This window comes from Phoca vitulina, unplaced genomic scaffold, assembly GCF_004348235.1.
Source record: "Phoca vitulina isolate PV1807 unplaced genomic scaffold, GSC_HSeal_1.0 scaffold70, whole genome shotgun sequence".
Lineage (NCBI taxonomy): Eukaryota > Metazoa > Chordata > Mammalia > Carnivora > Phocidae > Phoca > Phoca vitulina.
Window position 1 is genome coordinate 2,630,704 of NW_022589773.1, and position 23,305 is coordinate 2,654,008.

The window sequence follows — 23,305 nt, forward strand, 5'->3', positions numbered from 1 at the left end:
CCAGAGATGGTTTGCAGGATTTTAGAGCAATCTGAACAGGGCTGCATTGCTCCCGAGCACTTTCCAATAGCAAGTCTGTCTACTTTATTGCAGGGCCCAGAGGTTCCCCCAAGACCGCCTGATAATAATTTGGTATTTGGAGGCTCCTATGTCACTGCAGGAACTAAAGGAGGCTAAATCCATGCCTGATGGAGGAGAAGAGTTCTATGGTTATCTGCAAATTCTGGCCAGACAACATCTTGACGTCACTCCTTAGCTTCCATAACCTAGCCAAGCAAGAAGTTGCCTTCCAAAGAGAAAGCAGTATGCTCTAATGACTAAGCCCTCAAAGTGCTAAAGCCACTTTAACTATAGACCCATCTCCTCGATCAATCAGGATGGCAAGATGGAGCTGAGGAGCTCAGCAACATCAAGTCTGGAGTTGGTCTTTAATTCAACTAGTCTGTGTAGACGTGTCTGAAAACCACTTCATCTGACAGCATGGGGTGGTTTCCCAGTAGGATTTACAAACTCGGCTCAAGGGCAGCCATGTGCTATCCTCTCCTTGACTGCTGGGAAAAACTTTGACAGGGTACAATGGAAACACACCTTCTGAGTTGAGAAAAAGAGAAAGAAAGAACCACTAACCAGCAACCCCCCCGCCCCCCGAATCATCGATCTGGGGTTCTTTTGAAGGGTGGGAATGCGTTATAGCTTCCCCTGCAAGAAAAACAAATGGTATATACTTATTGTCATCTCCAAATGTGTGTCTTTCTTAGAGCAGCCTTGTAAATTAGCTAGGGTCCTAGGCCTGGGGCCAGAATTAAATTAGAACTGTCTCTTGAACTGTATGTGTTTGTCCTTGTAGTGCATGCCCTCTTTGAGTACCTAGGGCTGTAACTCCCTGTGGCAGATGCATATAAAGAACTCTGACTTGTCCCCTTTGATTCCGCTTCCAATGAAAAATGGATATTTATTGATTTCCTGCAGAGTGTGCCATACTTCCCCAGGTATTATAGTTCACGTGTGTGTGTGCGCGCGCGTGTGTCTTCTCATTGGTTTCATGCCTATTAGGCAATGATGTAGATAAGCACAGAGTCCTAGACCAGCTAAGACTAGGGAAATAAGACATAATAAGGAGAGGGAGCGTGTTTAACTGTAGTTGAAAAGATCACACAGGCACTCCACCTGCTCCCCTTAACTGCCATACACACGCTATCATCATGTTGCCAATAAGGGGAGGATTGGAGGCAATACTTTTCACAGACATGCAGAGATTTTGAATGTATTTGCAACGTTACTTTGAGTACACACGAGCACAAATTCTGACTTACATCCAGGACCCCGGGAGCTCATTAGATCAAAGGATGAGGGTCCTGAGAGTTACCCGGGCTTATCTTCAAGCCTCGCTACAGCCTGGGCCTGTGGTCCATTTCGATGGTCAGGGACAGGATTTAAAACCAGGTAGATACAATTGCTCTGGCACTCTTCTCTATCTTTTGCCTATTAATTTTGTCTTTCAAAAGTATATTTTCTTCTAAGCATTTAATCGGCCAAGTAATAGCTGCTTTGGGAACTGTTTATATCCCTTTGAAGGCTGTGACCTGCACTTTAAAAATAAGCTTAGCCCATTCTGCCCAGCATGAGTGTTAGGATGGAGGGAGAATGCAGTTATTTTAGGATCCTTAGAAAAGGCTTCGTTTACAGCACACTGGGTTGACAACTCGTCCCTCGGGGGTCTTCATGGCTCGAATCTGTAGGTCCCAGTCTAATTCTGTTTCCCTCTCGGTGCCATAGTTCCCCATTGCTAGCTAGAACAGCTTGATATCATATTCTCTTTTCAACTCCAGAGGAGATGGCAAGAAGCTATCAAATAATGCTTTAAAAAGCAACTTGAGTTCCCTAGAAGAAAGGAAATGAATACATGCTGCATAATTACATTTAAAATGTAAGCCATGTTACAAATTCCACTGAAATGAAGATTCGTTAGCAAATCCCGTTCCAAGCACACTTAAAACTAAGTGAGATGAGAGATGTCATTTTATTAGCATTTGACCCCTGGGGGATATTATTTGTTCTCAAAAAAGAAATGCCAGCCGGTCATAGGATACCTGGACCTTCTAGGGAAACCACTCCAAGCCTACATTGAATGGCTAACAGGGAAAAATGACCATGGATTGAGGGGGAGACATGCTTAGTGTTGTTCTCAGAACTGTTTTTACTCCCACATCATCAGCCAGCCTGAGATGGAACTAGGCATGCCCCCCACCTCAGACATTTCCCTCCGATTTCTCCAAATCATCCGTGATGTCCTGGGAGCCTGCCAGCAGAGGCAGGATCCTAATGCATTTGTTCTGGACATTGACCCAGCCCCAGCCCCCTGGAGCGCGGGTACCAACAGGAGGAATTGAATCAAACTGCACCCCCAGTTTGGTTTCCATTTGGCCACCCTTGCACATGCCAGCAGATTGTGGACCAGGACCAGCTCAGCAAACACAAATGTAGGGGAGCCTCTTACGTTGCTAAGAAGCCCCTGCTACCCAGATGCTGGGAACAACTGAGTGCTCCCTATGGTTAAGTAGAGACAGCTTGATGGGAGTTTTTCTGGGGTGTGAGGCTCAATCCTGTATGGCAGCTCTTCTAACAGAGTGCAGGTTTCCTCCTTGTGAAGTGCAGATTTTCTCCGTCTTCGCTCATTCTGCCAGTCTGAGAGGGTGACCCACCATGGCTGAGCTTCGTCTCAGATTACCCATAGGCCCGCTCTCCACGTTCTCCTTACGTTCACCAATGTTGTGGTTGCTCGTTTGTTTGAGTGTCCTTTTCCTTGGGTGTTGTCACTTCTCTTGAAAAGTGGGGGGTAAGATGAATTTGCTCCATACCACGGACAGGAAAGAACTGGAATGAGACCTGCTTCTTCGTTCAACCTGATAGCCAAGCACAAAGGTCTTCTTGCTGCGAGGCTCAGCCCCTCAGCAGGAGCCCCCTTAGGGATCCATGTTGGATCCCTGCTGCCCTCTCTCTGAGCCTGCTCCCTTTTGCTGAGAGAAGGCTGTGTCTTTTGGAATGCTTGGTCTCCTCAAAGAGGGGAAAATTAGAAGGCAGTCCTTGTGCCTAAAGGAAAAAGGAATGTGGGTATTAGAGTGACCACCAGGACTGAGAGGGTTCCTAGGAACAGGACTGTCCCAGACAAAGCACAATGGATCGGTCACCCTAGGTGGTATAGGCCTGATGATTTCTGCTGGTAAGACAGAATTAAGTCTTAATTACCCCCAAGAGCCTTCAGTTGCCCCAAAATGAGGTACTTTAAAATAAAAAAGAAATAATAGGGATTACAGTAGGAAATTTGGAAAACATAAGAAATAAGGATGAAATAAGGATGAAATTAAAAATCACCCATAAGTCCAACAGTTAGAGATAGCAGCTGATATCATTGGAATATATAAATATGGCTTTCCAGTCCTGTGAATATCCTTTTAATGTCCTGTGATATGCAGTCTGTTTTTGCCTCTGCCTTTATTTGTACTGGGCTTTGTTCATCGTTCTGTGGTAACGGTTCACCCTGGGTAGATTGTGCTGGAAAGTCGTAGGAAGCATGCTGGGTATATTATTGCCAGTTTCAGATTTCCTATTTACTTGGTGGTACCTGGGGGCTAAGATAGGCTGGGGGGCCGAACATGGCTGGCCACTTCAGGTCTGGTCTGTAGGGACCCTAAACCCAGAGGTGTTCAGCTCTCACATAGTGAGTGTCATTGAGGAAATGAGGACTGTGTCGTGAGCTGGGAAGACTCCAGAGGTAAGAGGCTCCTTGTTCTGCAAAGGCAGGCTGACAGCACTGGTTTCGGGTCAACACTTTTGATGACTCCAAATGTGGTTTATTGCTCAGCTGAAGCAGATGATCACATTTCGTCCCCTAGTTGCCGGCCCTGGCCACCTAGCTCCTCTCAGGGACCTGAGTGCACTGAATCTTAAGGGCCAGGCTGCTTATCTCTAGTATGTTTCTCGTTATTTAGGGACTGCCTTTCTTCCACCCAGGATCCCCCATGCTGTGCAAGGGCCTCTGATAAGTTGGAATGTCCCCTTAGTCATTCAGCCATACCTAAACTTGATGGAGTTAGCTGCCCAATGCTCTCCAGGCTTTTTATCCTGAAAGGCTTCCTCTTTTGGTGTCTCAGGTATCGAGGCCTACACTGGGTTTCTGGCAAGGGGACCTCTATCAATAGTGTGACATAGGGAGTATATCAGTGTTCGTATTAACGTTGAGAGATTCTAAAAATGAGTTCAGAACAGATAGATTCCCGTAATTTGTAAGAGATTAGATTGGTGTGAGCTTGAACCGAAACAGGGGTGGTAGGGAGGGGAGAATTCTAGGAAGAAAACAAAAATCTAATGCTAATGCCTAGTGTCTAAATTATTCTTATCAGTTACTGTACATGCTATGAATATGGGTAGACATCAACATTCTCTATCCTGTTGTTATTACTTCGCACATTTATTTAACCATGCCATTGACCTTCTGGGTGTGTTAAAGCGGAAACCAAGATCATTATTAGGTAATGATGACATGTAGACTGAGTCCCATAGTCCTAATGTTCCAATAAAGTGGTTGATATAGAGGGGACAGGATAAAATCCTATGCTACCCTAATGATATCAAAAAAGTTAGTCTCGGGGCGCCTGGGTGGCTCAGTTGGTTAAGCGACTGCCTTCGGCTCAGGTCATGATCCTGGAGTCCCGGGATCGAGTCCCGCATCGGGCTCCCTGCTCGGCAGGGAGTCTGCTTCTCCCTCTGACCCTCCCCCATCTCATGCTCTCTCTCTGTCTCATTCTCTCTCTCAAATAAATAAATAAAATCTTTAAAAAAAAAAAAAAAAGTTAGTCTCCATGTTAGAGAATGCCTTTACTAGAGGAGATTATGTGATATGTTTGCTGGTCAAATAAGCAGAGACAGAACCATGGAACAGCCACCTGCGTTGTCTTCCTGCAGGAAAGGGTGGATGTCCACGTCCGTTTCTACCCTCACACCGGGTATTCATTCCCACCCCTGCTCCTGACCACGGTTCACTTTCAGAGTAACAGAAGTTGGCCTTCTGTCTGCTGCTAAAAGAACAGAGAGAAATTAACTTGTTACGTGGAGAGACAAGACTCAGATTCTTACTTTCTATTAGTTGAGCACTAACTGGTCTCATACTGTCTCTCTCCTGGTTTACTCCCTCTGAACCATAAATATCCATCCCTCTGCCCCTCTCAAGCTCCCACTCTCCCTCTTCTTGGGGTTCAGGAACCATGATGCTAATGATTACACTTCTTCCCAGTTCCAACTTCCATCAGCGCCATTTGCTGATACCCACAGAAGCAGATCTGCATCTGTCTCCCTGCTGGAGCCTTATTGAGAGAAGCCGTTTGTTTCTTTCTAAGGGTGTTTCTCTCCCTCCTGAGAGCTTTTGTTTGCCTTTACATATAAGGTTTTAGTTTTCCTTGAGCCCTGTCTAGACTTTTATCAACATTGGTTTTGGAAGAGGAGAATACTCATTTCATTTGTAAGATATTGGCGATGGGTAGCTCTGCCTTAGATTCCTGAACTCTTGAGTTTGGGGAGGGAGAGGATGGCCAAGTAGCAAAGGCAGTAAGATTGCCCCTCACTTCCGGAATCGCGCTTTTCTTCTGGGCTTCATGTACTCTCTGCCCTTTCCTACACATTGCACCCCAAGTTCCAGTTGAAGTAGATCTTAGCCAGATTTGGGTCTAATAGCTGACACGTGGGTGTCCTTGGTGTTAACATCTCAATGCCATCTTTTGTTCTCTTGAAGAGATCTGTGTTACTGAGAGCGGAGCTTCTGTGTGTGGGCAGAGCTCTGGGAGAGGTTGATGGGTGGGGGGTGAATTCATGGAGCCCACAACCTCTGCCCACTTTTGAAGGAAGGAACTTGGGTGAGATGGATGCTGGTTCCATGCCAGGTCTGGGTGTTGCACCCTTCCCCTCTTGGAGGTGTCCCTGCTTCCCCACCATGGGCAGTGAGCCTCTGGCAGCCGGTCTCTGCCCTTCGGCCCTCTGATGCTGCACCACCGTCTGTGGGGATGGGTTCGGAGGGGTCTCTGTGGACTGCTACGCATTGCTCCACTTTATTTTCCTCTCTCCTCGGATGCAAGAGAGCAGACCTAAAACATGACTTGCATTCTTTTAGTCTGCTCAGAGACTCCAGGGCTTGTCAATGGATGAGTGAGCAGTGGAGCTTGGAATTCTCTATTATGTAGCCCTGTACATGGAAATGAGATCTGTTGTATTGGAATTTGTGATGTAGTTGATAATTCAGAGCCAAACACATTTACCAATAAAGACAAGTGTGAGATCCATGTTTCCGTTGCCTGCTTTTGTCACCTACCAATAATTATTCTTACATGGACTTGAGAAGATAACTGAGTGTTGGGATTCCGAAAAGCACCATGAATGGCTACTTAGAAGTTGTCCCCACTGGTTCCCAGTGAGCTCCCAAGCAGACTCTCTGCTTTCATGCAACTCCCTTTGCACCCAGGCAGGGCCAGGACTAGGGTAAGGCAGGTGAGAGCCTCACTTAGGGCACTGAATTTAAAGGGGCACCAACAATCGCAGAAATCAAGATATATAGTATTTTAATGCCAAAATAAAGGGCAAAAAATAGGGGCACCTGGGTGGCTCGGTCTGTTAAACATCCAACTCTTCATCTCAGCTCAGGTATTGATCTCAGGGTCATGAGTTTGAGCCCCACATTGGGCTCCACGCTGGGCATGGAACCTACTTAAAGAGAAAAATAAAATAAAAATAAAGGACAAAAAAATAATGCGAAAAAGATCTGCAAGAAAATATCAAACTTTAAAGAAAGATGGATCAGAGAGGGCTGGGATTAATGAGTTGAGTCCTGCAAGTTCAGGGTCAGATCCATTTTTCTTTAAAACTTTGCTATTTCATTATAGCTCTTTGCATTAATTTTTATTTTGAACAATACTACATTAAAATACTATGCATCTTAATCACTAAATTTTGGGTGTTCCCTTAAATTTTGTGCACAAGGCGAGAATCTTTCTCCTCTCCATGCTAGGCCTGTCCCTGGGCACAGGCTCCTTTCTGGCCTGGATCTTATGTAAACCTCACCATTGCAAAGCACAGTTTTGTATACATGAATGGCTGGGCTGATTAGCGTCCAGTCTTTTCTCCCTTCCTGTATTCCTGGCCTGATTGACCTTCCTCACCTCCACCCCATTTGACCCCGGAGAAATATTTCTCTGACACCCTTCTGCGTCAGCTCAGCACCAGCAGCATTAATATCTGCAGAGATGTACACTCTCATCTTCTCACTGCTTGTTTTTTGTTTTGTACGTGACTCTCCAGAGTGAGGAAATGAGCAAGGCTGCCAAAAAAAAAAAAAAGAGGGATTCTTTTAAAAAGGCAGAAAAGATAAGAGGGTCAGGGAACCTTCTTGGTAACTTTGAGAAATAATCTAAGGAAGAAAATTAGATAGAAATCTAATACACAATTGAAATTCTCTTAAAAAAATATATTAGATATTGTTTTATTTTCCCAGATTTGGAGTTTCAGCATTACATTTGCCGAATTAAAGATATAATATTTGAGAATTAAAATACTTCATTTTCACTTCAGGGAGGTCCGATCGGGGCCTGAATATAAACTCTCCCATGCGTTCTTTAATGTCACGAGCCCCTTTTGTAAAGTCTGCGTTTTTATTATCATTAAACAAGCAGTATCTAATGCCTTTTATGTGCCAGGTCCTATGAGTTGGCATTTGCACATTGAAAAAAATGTGAATCCTTGTCAGTGCTGCCGGACAGATATTATTACTCTGTTTTACAGGTGAGCAAACCAGGGCCCAGAGAGGTTAGGAGGAGAATTAACAAACCCGAATTACACCCCGAACACATGGGAGAGTTTATATTCAGGCCCCGATTGGCCTCCCTGAAGTCTGGGGCTCTTTCGTCTAGCCTAATGCTGCTGCTGACCTTTTCCAAAAATAACGCCTAGCAATTTTCTAACTCTGCAAGAGGAATTCTAGTGTTAGCATTGCACCTTTCATGTGGGTTTATCAAGGTAGGCTGAGTGTATTAACCTTCAAACATAAAGGCCAGGGAATGCCATATGGCAGGTAGCGAACTTACTGTTGGTGTAAAAAAGAGTCAGTAGCCGCTGATCCCAGGCCCAGTTTCTGATGTAAGGGTCGACCTAGGACCCGCTGGGTCACTCGTGAGTTTTTCTCCATAGAGAAAAGATAATCATGAATAATCGGCCCTTATTCTTTAATTTAAATCACATAAAATCCCACCTTTTCCCCTTCCCCACACCCATTCTGAAAAGTTTGCCTTTTTTCTTTCATTTCAGAAACTCCTAGGAAAAGCATCCAGTACTATGTAAACCTCTGACTCTTTCTGGAATGCCTTCACTCTTCTGAGATTAGCACATATGTTTCCTAAGTGAACTTGATGTCCGTCTTTCAGAGGCCAGAGTTCAAAGAGTGCCAAGTGTTTTAGGAGCAAATGGAGGTGCACACATTTACTGAGTTTCGGTAGGCAGTGCTGTGAACGTTGGGGCACCCACAGTTCCCGCCTGGTCACCCTGTTCTAGGGAGGCCGAGGGGACATAGAAGCTTAATAATGCCTTCTCTCCAGCCATTCTACAGGCAACCAATTTCGATGCCAGCCCTGTGTGAGCATCTCATAGGACAGACAAATCACTTTTCCAGCTCACACTCTATTACTCATTCTTTTTTTTTCCATGCAAACTGCCTAGTTAAAAGGGGTCAAAATTCTTAGAGATATTTAGCTTCTGGAGGGGGGTCTCTTTGCAAACACGAGTCAGCGCTCATAAGTGGCATTTCTTCCATGGGAAGAACACAATCAGGAGCTTCATAAGGTCAGGGGACATCAAGGAGCTGATATTTTTAAACACCTGCTTTGTTACAGGCGCAAATGCTCACACATATTCATATATGTGACCAGTACCTCATAGTTGTTTTTAGTAAGTAGAGTAACACGTGTTCCCCCAGAACATCAGAAGTCTTCACCGGGCTTGACGAGCGCTGATGAGTTAGAACGGTGATGTTAGCTAAAATGCACACATTCTTTTCTGACCCAGTGTTTACTCTCTTAGTTATCTTGATAACTTAGAGAAGACCCAAGTATGAATTGTTCAACTGCAGTTTGAAGTCCATTGTGACAAATAATGATACAATCAAAATATGGTTTATTGGAGAACTCCAGGCCCCCTGAGTCCCCCCTTGCCTCTATCAGCATAGGATGCTGAGCTTGGACAGCCCTTTGGTGTTTGTGGAGAGGTAGCCCAAGAGCGTCTTGGAGAGACTACCTGGAATGAGATTTCAGAAGAAAGGGGTTGAAATATTTCCAAAGAGAATTCGATGGGTCTCTTGCTTCCCCTAGGATGGGGGGTTGTGTGGGCTTCTGCATGTACCTAGGTACATTTGTCAATATGGAAACTTTGCCCAATGAAATGAAATAAAACAAATCTCTGACTAACAAGCCTATCTGGAACATTTAACAGTGAAACTCCAGGATGGGGCGGGGTAGAGAGGATGGGGAGAAAATTCAGATTAGGCTCACCATATATAATCATACGTCTCTGGGGATGATGAATGTGTGTAATCAGGAAGTCATGTCTTACCTGGGAATCCAGTGGCAGTAGGTCACTGAATGATATTGAAAACTGCAGATGGAAATACTTACTGACAATTTTCTAGGTTTCTAGTCATGGACTGTTCAATGGATAAACAAGTGCTTTGGCATCTCTGGCTTCTAGAACAGTGCCCAGGACATGGTAGGTGCATAATAAACCTGATGAATAACTGAATGAACAGATGAAGGGATAATTGTATCTACTGTATTTGTAATCTGACTGTAGCTTTGAGGGCAAAATACATCTCTGCTTCAGTGAGTGTCAGGCATGGCTAAGAAGCGAAACATTCCTCTGATTCTGTTAGGAGCAGAAGTTAGGTAGCCTTCCCATTTGAATGGCATGTTATCTACCCCCGTGGCCATGTCCATTCACTGTTGGGTTGAAAGCTTTCTTCCTGTTCTTTCTCTTCCACTTCCCAAGTGGTTTACATTTTGAGAATTCTCCTGTGTGGTTTTGTAAAATGGGTTTCAGGCATGATAATGCTTTATGTTTTGTATTATGAGACAATAATTTCTCAGGAGACCTCAAGTTCAAGTTCTTTATGGAGGAGAACTGGCCACAAGGGAGGCACATAGAGGCTTCCAGAAGGAGACCAAAAAGAGAAGAGATATGAAGCCTGAAAGAAAAGAAATTCTGGAAAAATGAGAATAGACTGATCCTCAGGGACTAAGGCAATGGCCACTGGGAAGATGTGAAGTTCAAGGACCAAGAAAGGGCTGCTTGGAAAGATGATTAGGGTGCCCTTTGTCTAAAAGAAACCCATGGGGTGCTTGGGTGGCTCAGTCGGTTAAGCATCTGACTCTTGATATTGGCTTAGTTCATGATCTTAGGGTCCTGAGATTGAGCCCCACATGGGGCTCCACACTCAGTGGGGAGTCTACTTGGGATTCTTTCTTTCTCCCCTCTGCCCTACCCCCTTCTGTGTGCACTTGCACGCTCTCTCTCTCTCTCAAGTAAATAAATAAATCTTTTTTTTTTTTTTTAAAGAAACTCAGAAGGTTCTAGGGAAGGGGAAGGGAGTTTTCAGGGTCAACCCTCTAGGTATATCGGATGGCTCCTTCCTGGGACTAACATGTAAGTTTCGAGTGACTATTTATCGTGCGATTAATACATGCCAGCCACTGTGCAATGTGCTCTACATACATTTATCTCATTTAATTTACACAGTTGTCTATGCAGGAGGTATTATTATTACTTTAATCTCACAGTGGAAAAGAATAAGGCACAGAAAAATTAAGCAACTTGTCCAAAGACATGAAGCTACCGGGCAGAAGAGCTAGGGTTTGAACCAAGACAGCCCGAGTCCAGAACTCTTTTCTTACGCACATGCTGACCTAGTGTCCGTCTCTCTGCCTCTGTCTAGCCAGACAGCCAGTCCTCTCTCATGCTTCCCCAACATGTACACATGGGCCCACAGAGGATTTGAGGCAGTTTACATTGGGGATTTAGCTCATTTAACTAATGAGATGGTATATCTACAACTTTCTCATTTTGCCCATAGTTTACATCCTGAAATTCCCTCTTATTTTATCAAAAGTACTTTTTGCATTCTAAACAGCCTGTGATGACTCAGTAGAAAGTGATCTCAAGTGGGGAAGACCAGGGTCTCAAGGCTTCATCTTTGATGGAGCGCTACCTGATGATAGCCGAATGGCTTTGGGAGGTGATGGTAGAGCCTCCCGGTGGCCTTCTGTTTGAGCTTTGCCCAGCCTCTTCCTTCTCAAAGACCCAGCAAAGCTGGGGGACAACACTGTTAGAGGAGGTCTGTACCTATTTACCCTTGACCCTGCACCATCCAGCTAGCCAGCCAGCTATTGGCAGTCATCAGCAAGCAGAAGCTTTTGGACTTGCCCTCACTCTGTGGTACCTTTTGTTCTCTGTGAGTGTGCATGTGTGTGTGCATGTGCGTGTGTGTGAGAGAGAGACGGGGTGGGGGGATAACTGGAGATTCTAAGAATCAAATCCTTACAACCAATATCTATCAAAATTGAGTCACTAGAAGTGAGGCTAGAGAATCTGCATTGTTAAGAAGCCCCCAGATGATTCTGATGCGTGTCAGAGTTTAGGATGGTTGCTCCGGGCCAGACTCAACAGTGGAAGTTCCTCTTCCGGAAGGACCATGAAACTCAGTGAGATGTGGAGACAAGCACCGTAGGGACAGGCTTGTACTTTTGTTGCTAGTGAGTTTTTCCTGGCCCTCCCTCCCTGCTGACATTCGACTACCCTCTCTGGCCTGCAAAAGCTTTTACAGGTCTTTCTGAATACGGAGATATTTCACTTATGATGGGTTAGGACATTGGAAGTGGGATTTGGAGGCCATAGTAGCACAGGGGCTCAAAAGGCATTTAAGGAATAGTCTTGTTATTCTAAGCATAACAGCAGTGTCTTCATGATAAAATGACTCCTATTTCTAAACTTTCAATATGGAAATGGACTTTGGTAACCAGATCCATTTATGAGTTGGGGGTTCCCGATGTACTAACAATGTACTAGACACAATGAAACAGGTAAATGAATAGCAGATGAGAGGAATTTCTACTTTATTATTTCACAAACATGTCATAACATTACTAAAATCCAAAAATTCCTAAACTTTACTAGTTGAAGAGGAAAAGATCCTGTAGTCACTTGGCAAATTTTGTAATCCACATAATGCATAGCAAAATGCAGAGATGCCCAAACTGGGTCAAATTAGGCTCAGCACTTTGATAATTCTATATTTAAATGATAAGAAACTTAAAGTCTACTTTAGAAAGTCAAGTTCTGCATGGAGCACTGGGTGTTATATACAAACAATGAATCATGGAACACTACATCAAAAACTAATGATGTAATGTATGGTGATTAACATAACATAATAATAAAAAAATAAATAAATAAAAGATTTTATTATTAAAAAAAAGAAAGTCAAGTTCACCAACTCAGTTATTTTCTTCAGAGAAAATATACTATCATAATGCAAAATGGTAAAAATGTTGATTGCTGTGTAACTTAGTATTTGTAGCATAAGGAATTATTGGGATCTGATTTCATCCCTCCCACAAATTCTTAAGTTTCTTTTGGAATTTCATCTTATGTGATTTGATCTGTGCAAAATAACGTAAGAAGAGATAATAGGATTTAAGGAGAGAAATGATTGAATCATCGTGTCCCAATAAAAAGTGGTCAAATTGCATTTTGCTACTTAATGAATTCTGTTCCAACTTACTTTGACATAAATAGGATTGGGTAAGAGAAACCAGAAGTAAATCAAATAAATTAATAAAACTATTGGAGCTGCTTCAATTTTGTCCCCCAGACAGCATCTGCTTATTTGTGTAATAGAAGCTGCTCTTATAAATTAAAACCCTGGCATGCCACTCGGTTGAAAGCAAAATTTTAAGGAAGAGTTAATAAATTCTGGGGCCAGATTAGGGTGCTTTCTAATTTCTCCAATATCAATAGTCCCTTTGAAAACTGAAATTTGAAGCCTGGGAGAACGAGGTTCAACTCTCAGCTAGACTTTCTTTTTTAAAAAAAGACAAAAACAATAAGATTGCAGATACAGACGTGGATACAATATTGATGATTAGCTGTTCTTCATATCTTCTTAATTATACACATTTGCGGAACATGAGGAAAGTTTTTCATTTTGTCTGGACGGAGGCTGTGTCTCCATTGGCAGAAGGTACCACCGTATTTGTGCGTCTTGTGCAAAATTGAATTTGCATCTCTGCCGCCGCTCGTAGGGAGTTCATTATCTTGCAGTACAACCACTGGGAAAAATACAATTTTCAGTGTTTAATGAAACTGTGGTCTTCTCATAATGCTTATGATGCTTGAACAATTTGTTAGGCACAATTTATCACGGACGCTTAACACTAATTATACTGTGCATAGTGCCAGTAAGAGTGATTTAAAATATTTCCTTTATTTAATATATTTCGGTGCAAATAGGATATTTTGCAACTGCACTATTATTTGTATTTTTCAGAACTGAGGTGTCTTCTCAAAATGCTAAGCATAAAAGATAAAGCCACAGGGCACCTGGATGGCTCAGTTAGTTAAGTGACTGGCTCTTGGTTTCAGCTCAGGTCATGATCTTGGGGTCCTGGGATCGATCACCATCATCATCATCACCAATCATCATCATCACCATCATTGGGCTCCATGCTCAGTGGGGTGTCTGCTTCAGGATTCTCTCTCCCTCTGCCCCTCCCCCCACTTGCGTGCATGCTTGTGTGCGCGTGCTCTCTCTCTAAAATAAATAAATTAATTAAAAAGAAAAAGATAAAGCCACTAAGCTAAACATACACTGTGTAAAATATGTACTACATGTGGTTGAGGTAATGGATGGGAAAAACCTGCCTTCTTGTTTCCTACTTAGCCGAGGACAGGAGAAAGGAGCAGTGCCTTGACCAGCCTGAGATGTGCCTCCTGGATGAACTAGAACTTTGTAGCTCTGGGGTAGAGATGATGACTGAGGCCCCTGCAGGCTACTCACCTTCAAAATCTGTGATCTAATATAGCGTCATTTATCAAAAAATAGTTAGCATTTATAGATGGCTTCACTAATTGGAAACCTAAGAGACCAGAAGCCGATGTTCCAATGATCCCTTGAAAATGAGGCTCGAGTGACAAATCATTGAAAGGGAATCAAGTTCTGAATAGTGGGGTCGAGACCTGGAAACATGATCTCCAGTTATTAAACAGTTTTTTTGAAGGATGGCGATTGCACACTCACGATTTCAGAGACCCTAGAGCTTTATGTTAAAAACACAATTTAGATGTGCAACGGACCTCGTGCTCTTTGTGCGGTAACAAGCCGAGTAACAATAAACTTGTACTAGAGTAGAAGTTATCCTTTTTTTTTTTTTTTTTTTTTTTTGCTTTTCATAATCCTGAAAAGCATTATGAGAAGCACATGTGAAAGCCCAAAGCTGAAATTAGTTTGGACAACTTCAAAAGAAAAGGTGTTAGGAGGACCTATTTCTTATGAGTCTTGTTTAAGCCAAGCATTCAGAATGGTTTTCTGAAAGCAATCTTGAAGATGCCAAGCTTTTTTTACTGTGAAGTTTCCACCAACAGTTTATTTTTTTTAAGATTTTATTTATTTATTTGAGAGAGAGAGGGAGAGAGAGCACAAGCAGGGGGAGCTGCAGAGGGAGAGGGAGAATTAGGCTCTCTCCTGAGCAGGGAGCTCGATCCCAGGACCCCGGGATCATGAGCTGCGCTGAAGGCAGATGCTTAACCGGCTGAGCCACCCAGGAGCCCCAGCACCAACAGTTTAATTAGCCAGAAAAATGAGATCTTCAAAGAACTTAGAACACATTATGGATGGGAAATGGGATTTTAGCTCTGTAGGTCCACACTGTGTGCTTCTGTAGCTAGATGTGACCGCTAGGAAGATTCCCTGTGGACTTGGCTAAAGCAAGTCCATGCAAAGAAATTCCCACAGTGAGAAAGTTAAGATTTTAACACTTTGTGAGGTGGGCATGCGTTCCCATATCTTCCTTCAAAGGAGAAATTTCAGTTTGAACCGTGGATCCATGGGAAGTTCTTCCCAAACGTACGGAGCTATTGGTCCCCTAACCTGCTTAAAGCCCAACATTTGCTGGTTTGGAGGAGTGTGATTGCTACCCAAGCATCTCCTAGGCTTGGTGTTCAAGTCCAGCCTTGGTTGTTATCCCTCAAACCTCGAGCTTCCACTCCAGCTCGGTGCCTCGACCGAGCAATGGTAATTGCACACTCATGATTTCGGAGACCCTAGAGCTTTAGGTTAAAAACACAATTTAGATGTGCAATGGACCTCGTGCTCTTTGTGCTGTTTCAGACCAGCTTTGCCCACATGCCACTGGTCCCACTGTGCAGAGGTCTACAGGACTTGTCACTAGAGTCTGGTTGACAAATGCCTTTCCCCGAACGTGTTGAGTGAGAAGATTCTTTCCTATCTTTTTGCCCACTATCTCCCATTACCTTTATCTCAACACTTTTTCCTTGACCTGACCCTTCATCAGCTTGAAACCACTTCTTACTTCTAGATTTTTGCTTAGTTGGTATTTTCTGGGCCACTGAATAGTTTTCACTGGGTAATATAAAACAGAGACAGAGTGAGCCAGGAAGCAGATGTCTCTTGGGTGGTGTGCGTCTTTGAGAGTTGGAATTTGAAGTCTCTGTATGAAAGGAACAGTGAATGGGTGTAATTAGTCAGGCTGATGAAGGAGTAAAACCTGGTAAGCAATTTTTCTTGACTGGCTTAATGAAAAGCATTAGCTATCAGTTTCTGCCTAAACTAGCTGAGGGTAAAACAAGTGTGGGGTTGGAACAAAATATAAGGATCCGCGTGGGCTTGGGCTCTGTTCCTGAGAATAAGTTTTGCTTGGGCGGAAGGTATGTGGTTCAACCAAAAAAAAAAAAAAAAAAGGAGAGAGAGGGAAAGAAAGATCAATGACTTGTGGTACTTCTTCATGTATTTTATTTTAGGAGAATTGATGTAGTTCAAGAAATGGAATGGGTTCTTGTAAAGGCCCAAACTGGTATTCTGAAACCAAGTGTGAGTGTACTGCTCATTTTCATCTCACCCGTTGAGCCGGGCACTTTCCCTAAGTCAGCTTTCAAGACCCATGAATTTTTAAGGATTGACTTAAGGTTATTTCCCATTACCCTGCATCTTTTCCTGGTTGTGTGACTCTGGCCTGCTTGTGTGAAGGGCCTGGAGACATTCGTCTCCAAGTGACTAGCAAGAAATTAAGCGCCCCCTGGAGGGGGTATTTTCCTGCTGTCAAAGGAACTGAAAAATAATACCCTGGCATCATTTATGACAGCTAGTAGACGCCTTGGAGCTAGATGATGCGAGGTTCAAGAAGAAAATAAATTGATATCCAAAAACAAAAATGGCAGCCTCTCTGGAGCTTGACCATAAGCTGTACTTAGTGTTCTTCACACAGAAGACCAAATACATCGATAACATATAAGCTCGCATCCAGAATGTGGTCCAAGACAATGTTTCTCTTTCTGGTTGTCACCAGTTACTGCCTCTAGGGGTATTGGGTGACCATCTATAATAAGATGGCAGCATCCATCTCAAATTGGCTTTGTTATATAGATTCCAGCTTTCTGCCTTGGACGCCAGTAGAAAAATCTAAGTTGGGAAACTACAGAAGGGCTGGGTTCACATTTTTTTTTCCTCAAGAAAAAGACTATTTGTGTTATTTAAGGTTGCACATTATTTCCTTGATGTAAATGGGGGACAGACAGGACACTGAATCTTCTTTTGTGTTTTATTTGCTTAAGATTCAAGCACCCTTTATAAGAAGTGACAAAACCCATTTTTTTTTTAAGGTACGTGGCTTCTTGACAAACCACAGAGTAGAACAGAAAACAAAACAAATCCAGCCTTATTACTTTCCAAGTAGTTAATAATGCAAACAAAAGTCAGCCAGGACAAAGAAAGCAGAAGAAAATGTTATTCTTGGGTTCAGATGCTAGAGATGGACATTGACAGAACTTAACCAGTCTGGGAAGGGAAAGGAGAGGAAACTTGTTTTGAGATGCACCGTGTCCGAAGTATTTCCAGCCCAGTCTCTCAGCTAGAGTTCACATTTAGGCAATTATTTACGGATGAGGAAAGTGAGCCAGGGAGAATTTAAGTAAGATTCATGGTCTTAGCAGAAAGTGGCAGAGACAAGATGCGAACTCAGGTTCTGCCTCCACCTCGTGTCACGGAGCAGCTGGCCACCAACCCCATGGAGATCCTAAAGGGATTGGACCCCATCTTTACAGCGTTCCACACACTGTGAAGTTGACCTACCCTAGACTCACTTCAACCCACAGCAGACCGGTGGGTCCATAATCACGACAAATCACAGGTTACAAAATCTGCTTTGGTTCAAATCCCTGAAAAGCTCAGCCTTTATCGGTTGGCTAATTGCCTCACGGATAGAATTTCTCCATTTGTTATTAGTGACAGCAGTGACTTTTTAAAATGGCTCTTTGAAAACATTTTTTTTTCCCTTTCTGTAATTCTAAAATACCCTTGATGCATTAAACAGGATCCCAAAGTGCTTTTGTAGGTTAGATCAGATACAACTTTAACGTATCACTGGTGGCATATTCTAAGGGTATAACATTTTCAGCCATCACCAGGGGGAAACGACGCCGCTCTTGTCCTTACAACACCATCACTGTTACCAGCCTGGAGACTATGGCACCAGAGAGACCTGAGCCTTAATCCTGGTGCCACACTGTTGCTCCTGAGTGACCTTGGCACGTCACAGAGCCTCAGTCAGCCTCAGTTTCCACTCTGTGAAGTGATATTAACAACACTATAAAAATACTAATGGCTGCTATTTTGGGGCACTTATTAAGAGCCAGCTGCTGTGCTAAGCACTTTGCCGACATCATCACAGTATGCATAAAATGAGGGTAATAATGCCCACCTGCTCTGGGTCTTGTGCATCTCCAGTGATTTGGAAAGCATCTGATGCATCTAGCACAAAGCCTAGCTCATTGTGGTCAATAAATGTTGTTACTGTTCTCCTGTCTGTCCCTTTCCTTCTCCTTCTCAGCTCAGGTCACATTAGGTTCCCGGTCACTCAGGCTCTGGTGTGGGGACATAGCAGGTCCATGGGTGTGACTGATCAGTGCTAATGACCAGGACCCTCGTCATTCTCATGGGACAGGTACTGAGCCAGGCCAGGGCTTATGCATTATGTTAACCCTGCAGAGTTAAATGCCATGAAGGGGCCATTTGATGAACTGCTGGAGTGAGGGTCCATGTCTTATTCTTAGCTTTAGATGTTTTGTCCTGAGTAGAACAGATGTAGATCAGACTTTACGGATCTTTTCTCACCCTCTGGGACCAGTTTACATCTGGCCATATGGAGGGAGGCTCTTAGTGACCAGAGCAGGAATTTGGGAGAAAAATACTTCAGGGGTCTAGAAGAGAGTGCCAGTTATAAATGAGCTTTCTACGTCCATAATGTGTCTTGAAATGATCCCATAAGCAATCACCTTGGTAGGAACAGGCATGATTTAAAAATGCTTATCTCCAATCGTCTAACAAAGGTTTAGGACGTGAAGCTCTTCTTGATCATGTAACAACTAGGAAATGTACCTGAATCTGGGGGATTATCTTCTTGTGAGTTATATTCTAAGGAAATGCTCCTTGATCATCTTCACCAAAGTACTCTGACCGGTAGAAGTCTCAGGGTGTCACTCTAAGATACTTTCTTCAATTGTAATATTTCTTTGAAGTCACAAATTTTATTGTGGTTTGGTTATCTAGTTCTGTGTAACAGACTACCCCCAACTTTGGCACTTAAAACAAGAACAGTTTACTATTTCTCACAATTCTGCGGGTCGATGGTCGTTTTCTACGTCATATGGTGTCAGCTTGGACATTAGGAAGGTCCAAAGTGGTCTCTTGCACAAGGCAGGCAACTGGTGATTGCTGGCTAGGAATTTTGCTGGCAAGGGCCACATGTACTTCTCCATATGGACACCTGTGCTTCCTCCTATCATGGAAGACACGAGGTAGTCAAATTTATTATGAAAAGCACAACAGTGAAAGTTGCCAGGCCTTCTTGGGGCTTAGGGTCTAGAACCAGTGCTGTCTCAGTTTCCCTGCATTCTGTTGGTTAAAGCAGGTCATAGGCCCCGCCTGGATTCAGAGGGAGGAACTTACACAAGAGCACGAAAACAGGGAGATGTGGTTTATTGGACGTCACCAAAGTATCAGTCTACTACAACATGGGAATTTTGCACCCTATTCCAGAATATATCTGTTATATTTTAGTATAAAAAATATATCCACCCAAATAGTCAAGTAAAATGAATTCTTATGGAAGTTATGGCAATATTCATCCCATGGTTTTGTGGCTTGACCTTGACATGCTACCATGGTCATGATGCTTGGGAAAGTGAGTTTCAGGTTTTCCTTCTTTTCTCAGCTGAGTCTTGGGACCCAGTAGGGCTGATTTGGGAGGAAAGTGGGAGACGGCCCAGATGATTGGTTCATTTATTTTTCTCACTTAGTACACATCTATGGCTGAATTCCAAAACCAATAGCAGCAATTTTTAATGCTATTCATGTCTATGTTTTTACCCTTTAGCCCCTAGAATTGAATAAATTGTTATAAATTAGAACCTACAAAAATATAGAAAGGACCCTGTTTTGTTACGATGTCCAGGGATGTAACTTAACTTGTTCGGCTCAGCCAATATGTTCTGCTTGAAAAAACAAAGGATTCTTTGCCTGCATGTGTCACACTGAAAATATTTTTTTAAGAGGTGAACTTGGGCCAATATGATAATAAGATGGATATAGATTAGGGGAGCTGTAGGGTATGGTTTTAGTAACCCCGCCTGATTCATTTCTCTGATGGCAGAGGAGTGTTTCACCACAGGCAATAACAAGGATACTTTGAAATAGCATGGCAGCCGGAAAACAAATCATATATCTAAATGTATCTGCCCTTATTTCAGGTCAAAGTCTGCAAATTATCCAAAGGACATATTTCTTGCTTAAGTTATCTGAGCTCTGCTGCCCGAGCAGAGCTGTATATTAGAGTCTGATAGAGCCCAGAGAGAAGGGGGGGACCCCAAGCACGTAGAATCCACGCAGAGTGCGGGAATCGCCGTGGCGAGCATTAGCCCCGCCTCCCACATCTTAAACTGTCTGGGTGACACACTCCATCTGGTACGTCCGCCAAACCACCACTGCCAACTCGGAAACCTGACTTCTAAAAACTAGAATTGAATTTCTTCGCCCATTCCCTCCATTGTATTAGCAAAAGTTTCAAACACACAGAAACGTTAAAGGAATTGTCCAGTGAACACCACAGAGACATCTGGAATCTGCAGTGAAGATCTCTCTATCCTAACAGTCCATCGGTTTTCAGAAGCACTTCAGAGTAGACAACAGGACGTTTCAACCCTAAATACTGCAAGGAGCGCAAGCTAGAGTTCAATATTTATTTATGGTTTCTCTCATTCTCTCTCTTTCTCCCTCCCTCCTTCTTTCCCTTCCTCCCCGCTTCCCTTCCTTCTTCTCCTCCTTCCTCCCTCCTTTCCTTCTCTCCCTCTCTTTCTCTTTCTTTTTTTGAGGTGAAAGTTACGGGCAGTGAAACATACTAGCCTTAAATGTCCTATTCCATGACCTTTACACATGCATGCACCCGTGTAACCCAAAGCCCCATCAAGATCCAGAACATACTATCACCCCATAAAGCTTCCCCCTGTGTCCTTCCAGTTAATCCCCTCCAGCCACACTCCATCAGACACAGTCACTGTTCTAATTTTTTTTCAAACCACAGATTCATTTTGCCTGCTCTAGAGCTTCACCTGAATGGAAGCCTATAGTATGTATTCTGTCTAAGAACTGGGCTTTTCAAAAATCAGACACTTTTTTAAAAATCTTCAGCCTGGGAAGCGTATTGCTCCTTTTGCTGCCTCCTAGAAGCAGGAACTGTTGCTCCGGGAGTCACTGCCGATGGCTCAGCAATGTTGATATCAGTCCCGATATCAGAGCCTGCAGCAGCCGCTCGTGGACAAGGCGGCTGCGGACGTGCGGGCTGGCGCTGGAAGGGGACAAAAGGCATGGCGTGCCCCTCCAGACACCGCCGATCCCGGGCGCGGCTGTGTTTATCAGCGGGTCGGCCTTTGTGTCTACCAGCCAGGCTCTGTATTATTGATTTTATTCCGCTTGTTGCATGAGACAAAGGAGGAAATCGTTTGCCACAGAGCGCGCAGTGTGATCCATGGGGAGAATGGTGTGTATCTCTGGAGAAGGGTGCGGATGCTTGGCCAAGTAGACAGATGCTGCCCACTCTGCCGCTAGTTGTTGAAAGAGAAGCAGCGAGCCAGAGCTGACATTAACTCTGAGGCTTTTCCAAACCCACAGAGCAATTTTGACAACAAGAAACAGGTCACCCCCTTTCTGAGATGGATGCGGTACATTCAGTAACAAAGAGAGGGCAACACAGATGAAATGCGCCCCAGGAGGCCCCTCCAACTAAGTGGTGCAAGGAGATCTCATTAGGCTGTTAAATCCAGGAGACCAGACTGCAGCGAGTATGTTCCCAAGGCTGAGCCGTTTGGTGTTATTCGGATAAATGAAAAATCTAACAGGTGCCCAGAAATGGCATGCACTGGTCGGACCCCACGCTTGGAGGGGTTTTAATAGTCTGCACTGCACACCCACATTAATCTAAGAAATATGCTGCTCCAAAGCGTTGAATGCATTCCAACTGTGAGCTGGTTCTCGTTGTTTTGCATCTCACATGCTTAATTTAATGGGACACAGTTTGTATAACCAGACCAGCAGCAATCACGCTTATCTTCACTAACAGATGATTTTATTTAGTTAGCTCCGTACGTTAATGGGTCATTGGCTGCTGAGCCAAGGCAAAGTTGAGCAATTTGGGGGGCTTACTGCAGTTTCAGCCAACTCAGCTTTCGGTTCTATCTCATTACACGGACCAGTCAGATTCTACTCGGCAAGTAACAGAACGATTCCCCCTGCTACCACCCCACCTCCACTTAAATATCCTATCTGAACTTCAGTGCCTGGCTTAAGGCTGGCCAAGACCAAGAAGCTTTGAGTTTTACAGTCTGGAAATACTGTGGTCATGTAAAATTATCATCCAAGCAATAGTTCGTCTACAAAAATCTTGCTGTGAAGTCTCATTTACAAATATATAGAAACATGAGTGATGACAGACATCAAATGAATAAATTGCCATATGCATCTCAAAACAACAGATTCTATCAATCATCTTTAATATTGTCTGTGATGCCTTCAAAAAACCACACAGGACTGGGGACACAATTCATAAGTCCTTCCCTCTAATTAGTTACAGCAAAGCCTAATAGATAGAGGGAAATTGGACAGGCATCAGAGAAGATAAGGCATTTGCAACTTGGCTGGGCTGGAATACAATTGCAGGAAAATATATAGATCTATGATTCAAGCTTATCCAAGCAATAATGGGAAAAAATATAACCCTTAGCTAACAGGGCAAGCTGGGACAATACCTTCACAATTTTCCAAACTCAGGACAAACAGAAGGAAGTAAGGGGTGGAGAGACAGCAGGATATTGACAATAAGACAAACAATAACGACAGGAGGCTCACTGGACTTTGTATTCTTTTTTTTTTTTTACTGTCTTTTAAATCTTAAAGACATACTTTGCAACTTTCCAGTCCCAACTTTTAAGCAATTATTTTGATGCCGAGATTTCTATTTTCTCTGAACCTGGGGATGCTGCCTGGATGCAATTTTAGAGGTGAATAGGTTTGGAAGTTCCTGGCACTTTTGACCCAGTACCTGTCTTGTTCACAACAGCAATCTTTGATGAAAGGCTTTTTTAATTGCTTTTCCCTGGAAGTGATTCTGCCCAAGCCGTTCTCCTCTTCTGCACTTCATCCTGTCCTGGCAGCCAGATAATCGAATCCTAGGAGAGGGATGGGACTCTGGAGCCCGTGGCCAGGCACCCAGAGCCACAGTTAAGAAAGCAGAGGTTTTGGGGGCGCCTGTGCGGTTCAGTTGATTAAGCACCAGACTTCAGCTCAGGTCATGATCTCGGGGTCCTGGGATTGAGCCCCGCATCGGGCTCCGTGCTCAGCGGGGAGTCTGCTTCTCCCTCTGCCCCCGCTCCTGCTCTCTCACTCTCT

At 43.7% G+C, this 23,305-nt stretch overlaps 1 protein-coding gene across 4 annotated transcripts in view; it reads left to right on the forward strand.

Moving 5' to 3' along the window:
* NTRK2 (neurotrophic receptor tyrosine kinase 2) overlaps positions 1-23,305 on the forward strand; it is a 321,711-nt gene that overhangs the window by 183,466 nt on the left and 114,940 nt on the right. For 2 of the 4 annotated variants that reach the window (XM_032392949.1, XM_032392950.1), the window contains one exon: positions 94-4,685. The exons of the other annotated variants lie outside the window; for them this stretch is intronic. In XM_032392949.1, coding sequence (XP_032248840.1) covers positions 94-122 — 29 coding nt within the window. In that variant the 3' untranslated portion in view covers positions 123-4,685. Of the gene's footprint in view, positions 1-93; positions 4,686-23,305 lie in introns of those variants that run through there. 4 annotated transcript variants of the gene reach the window in all.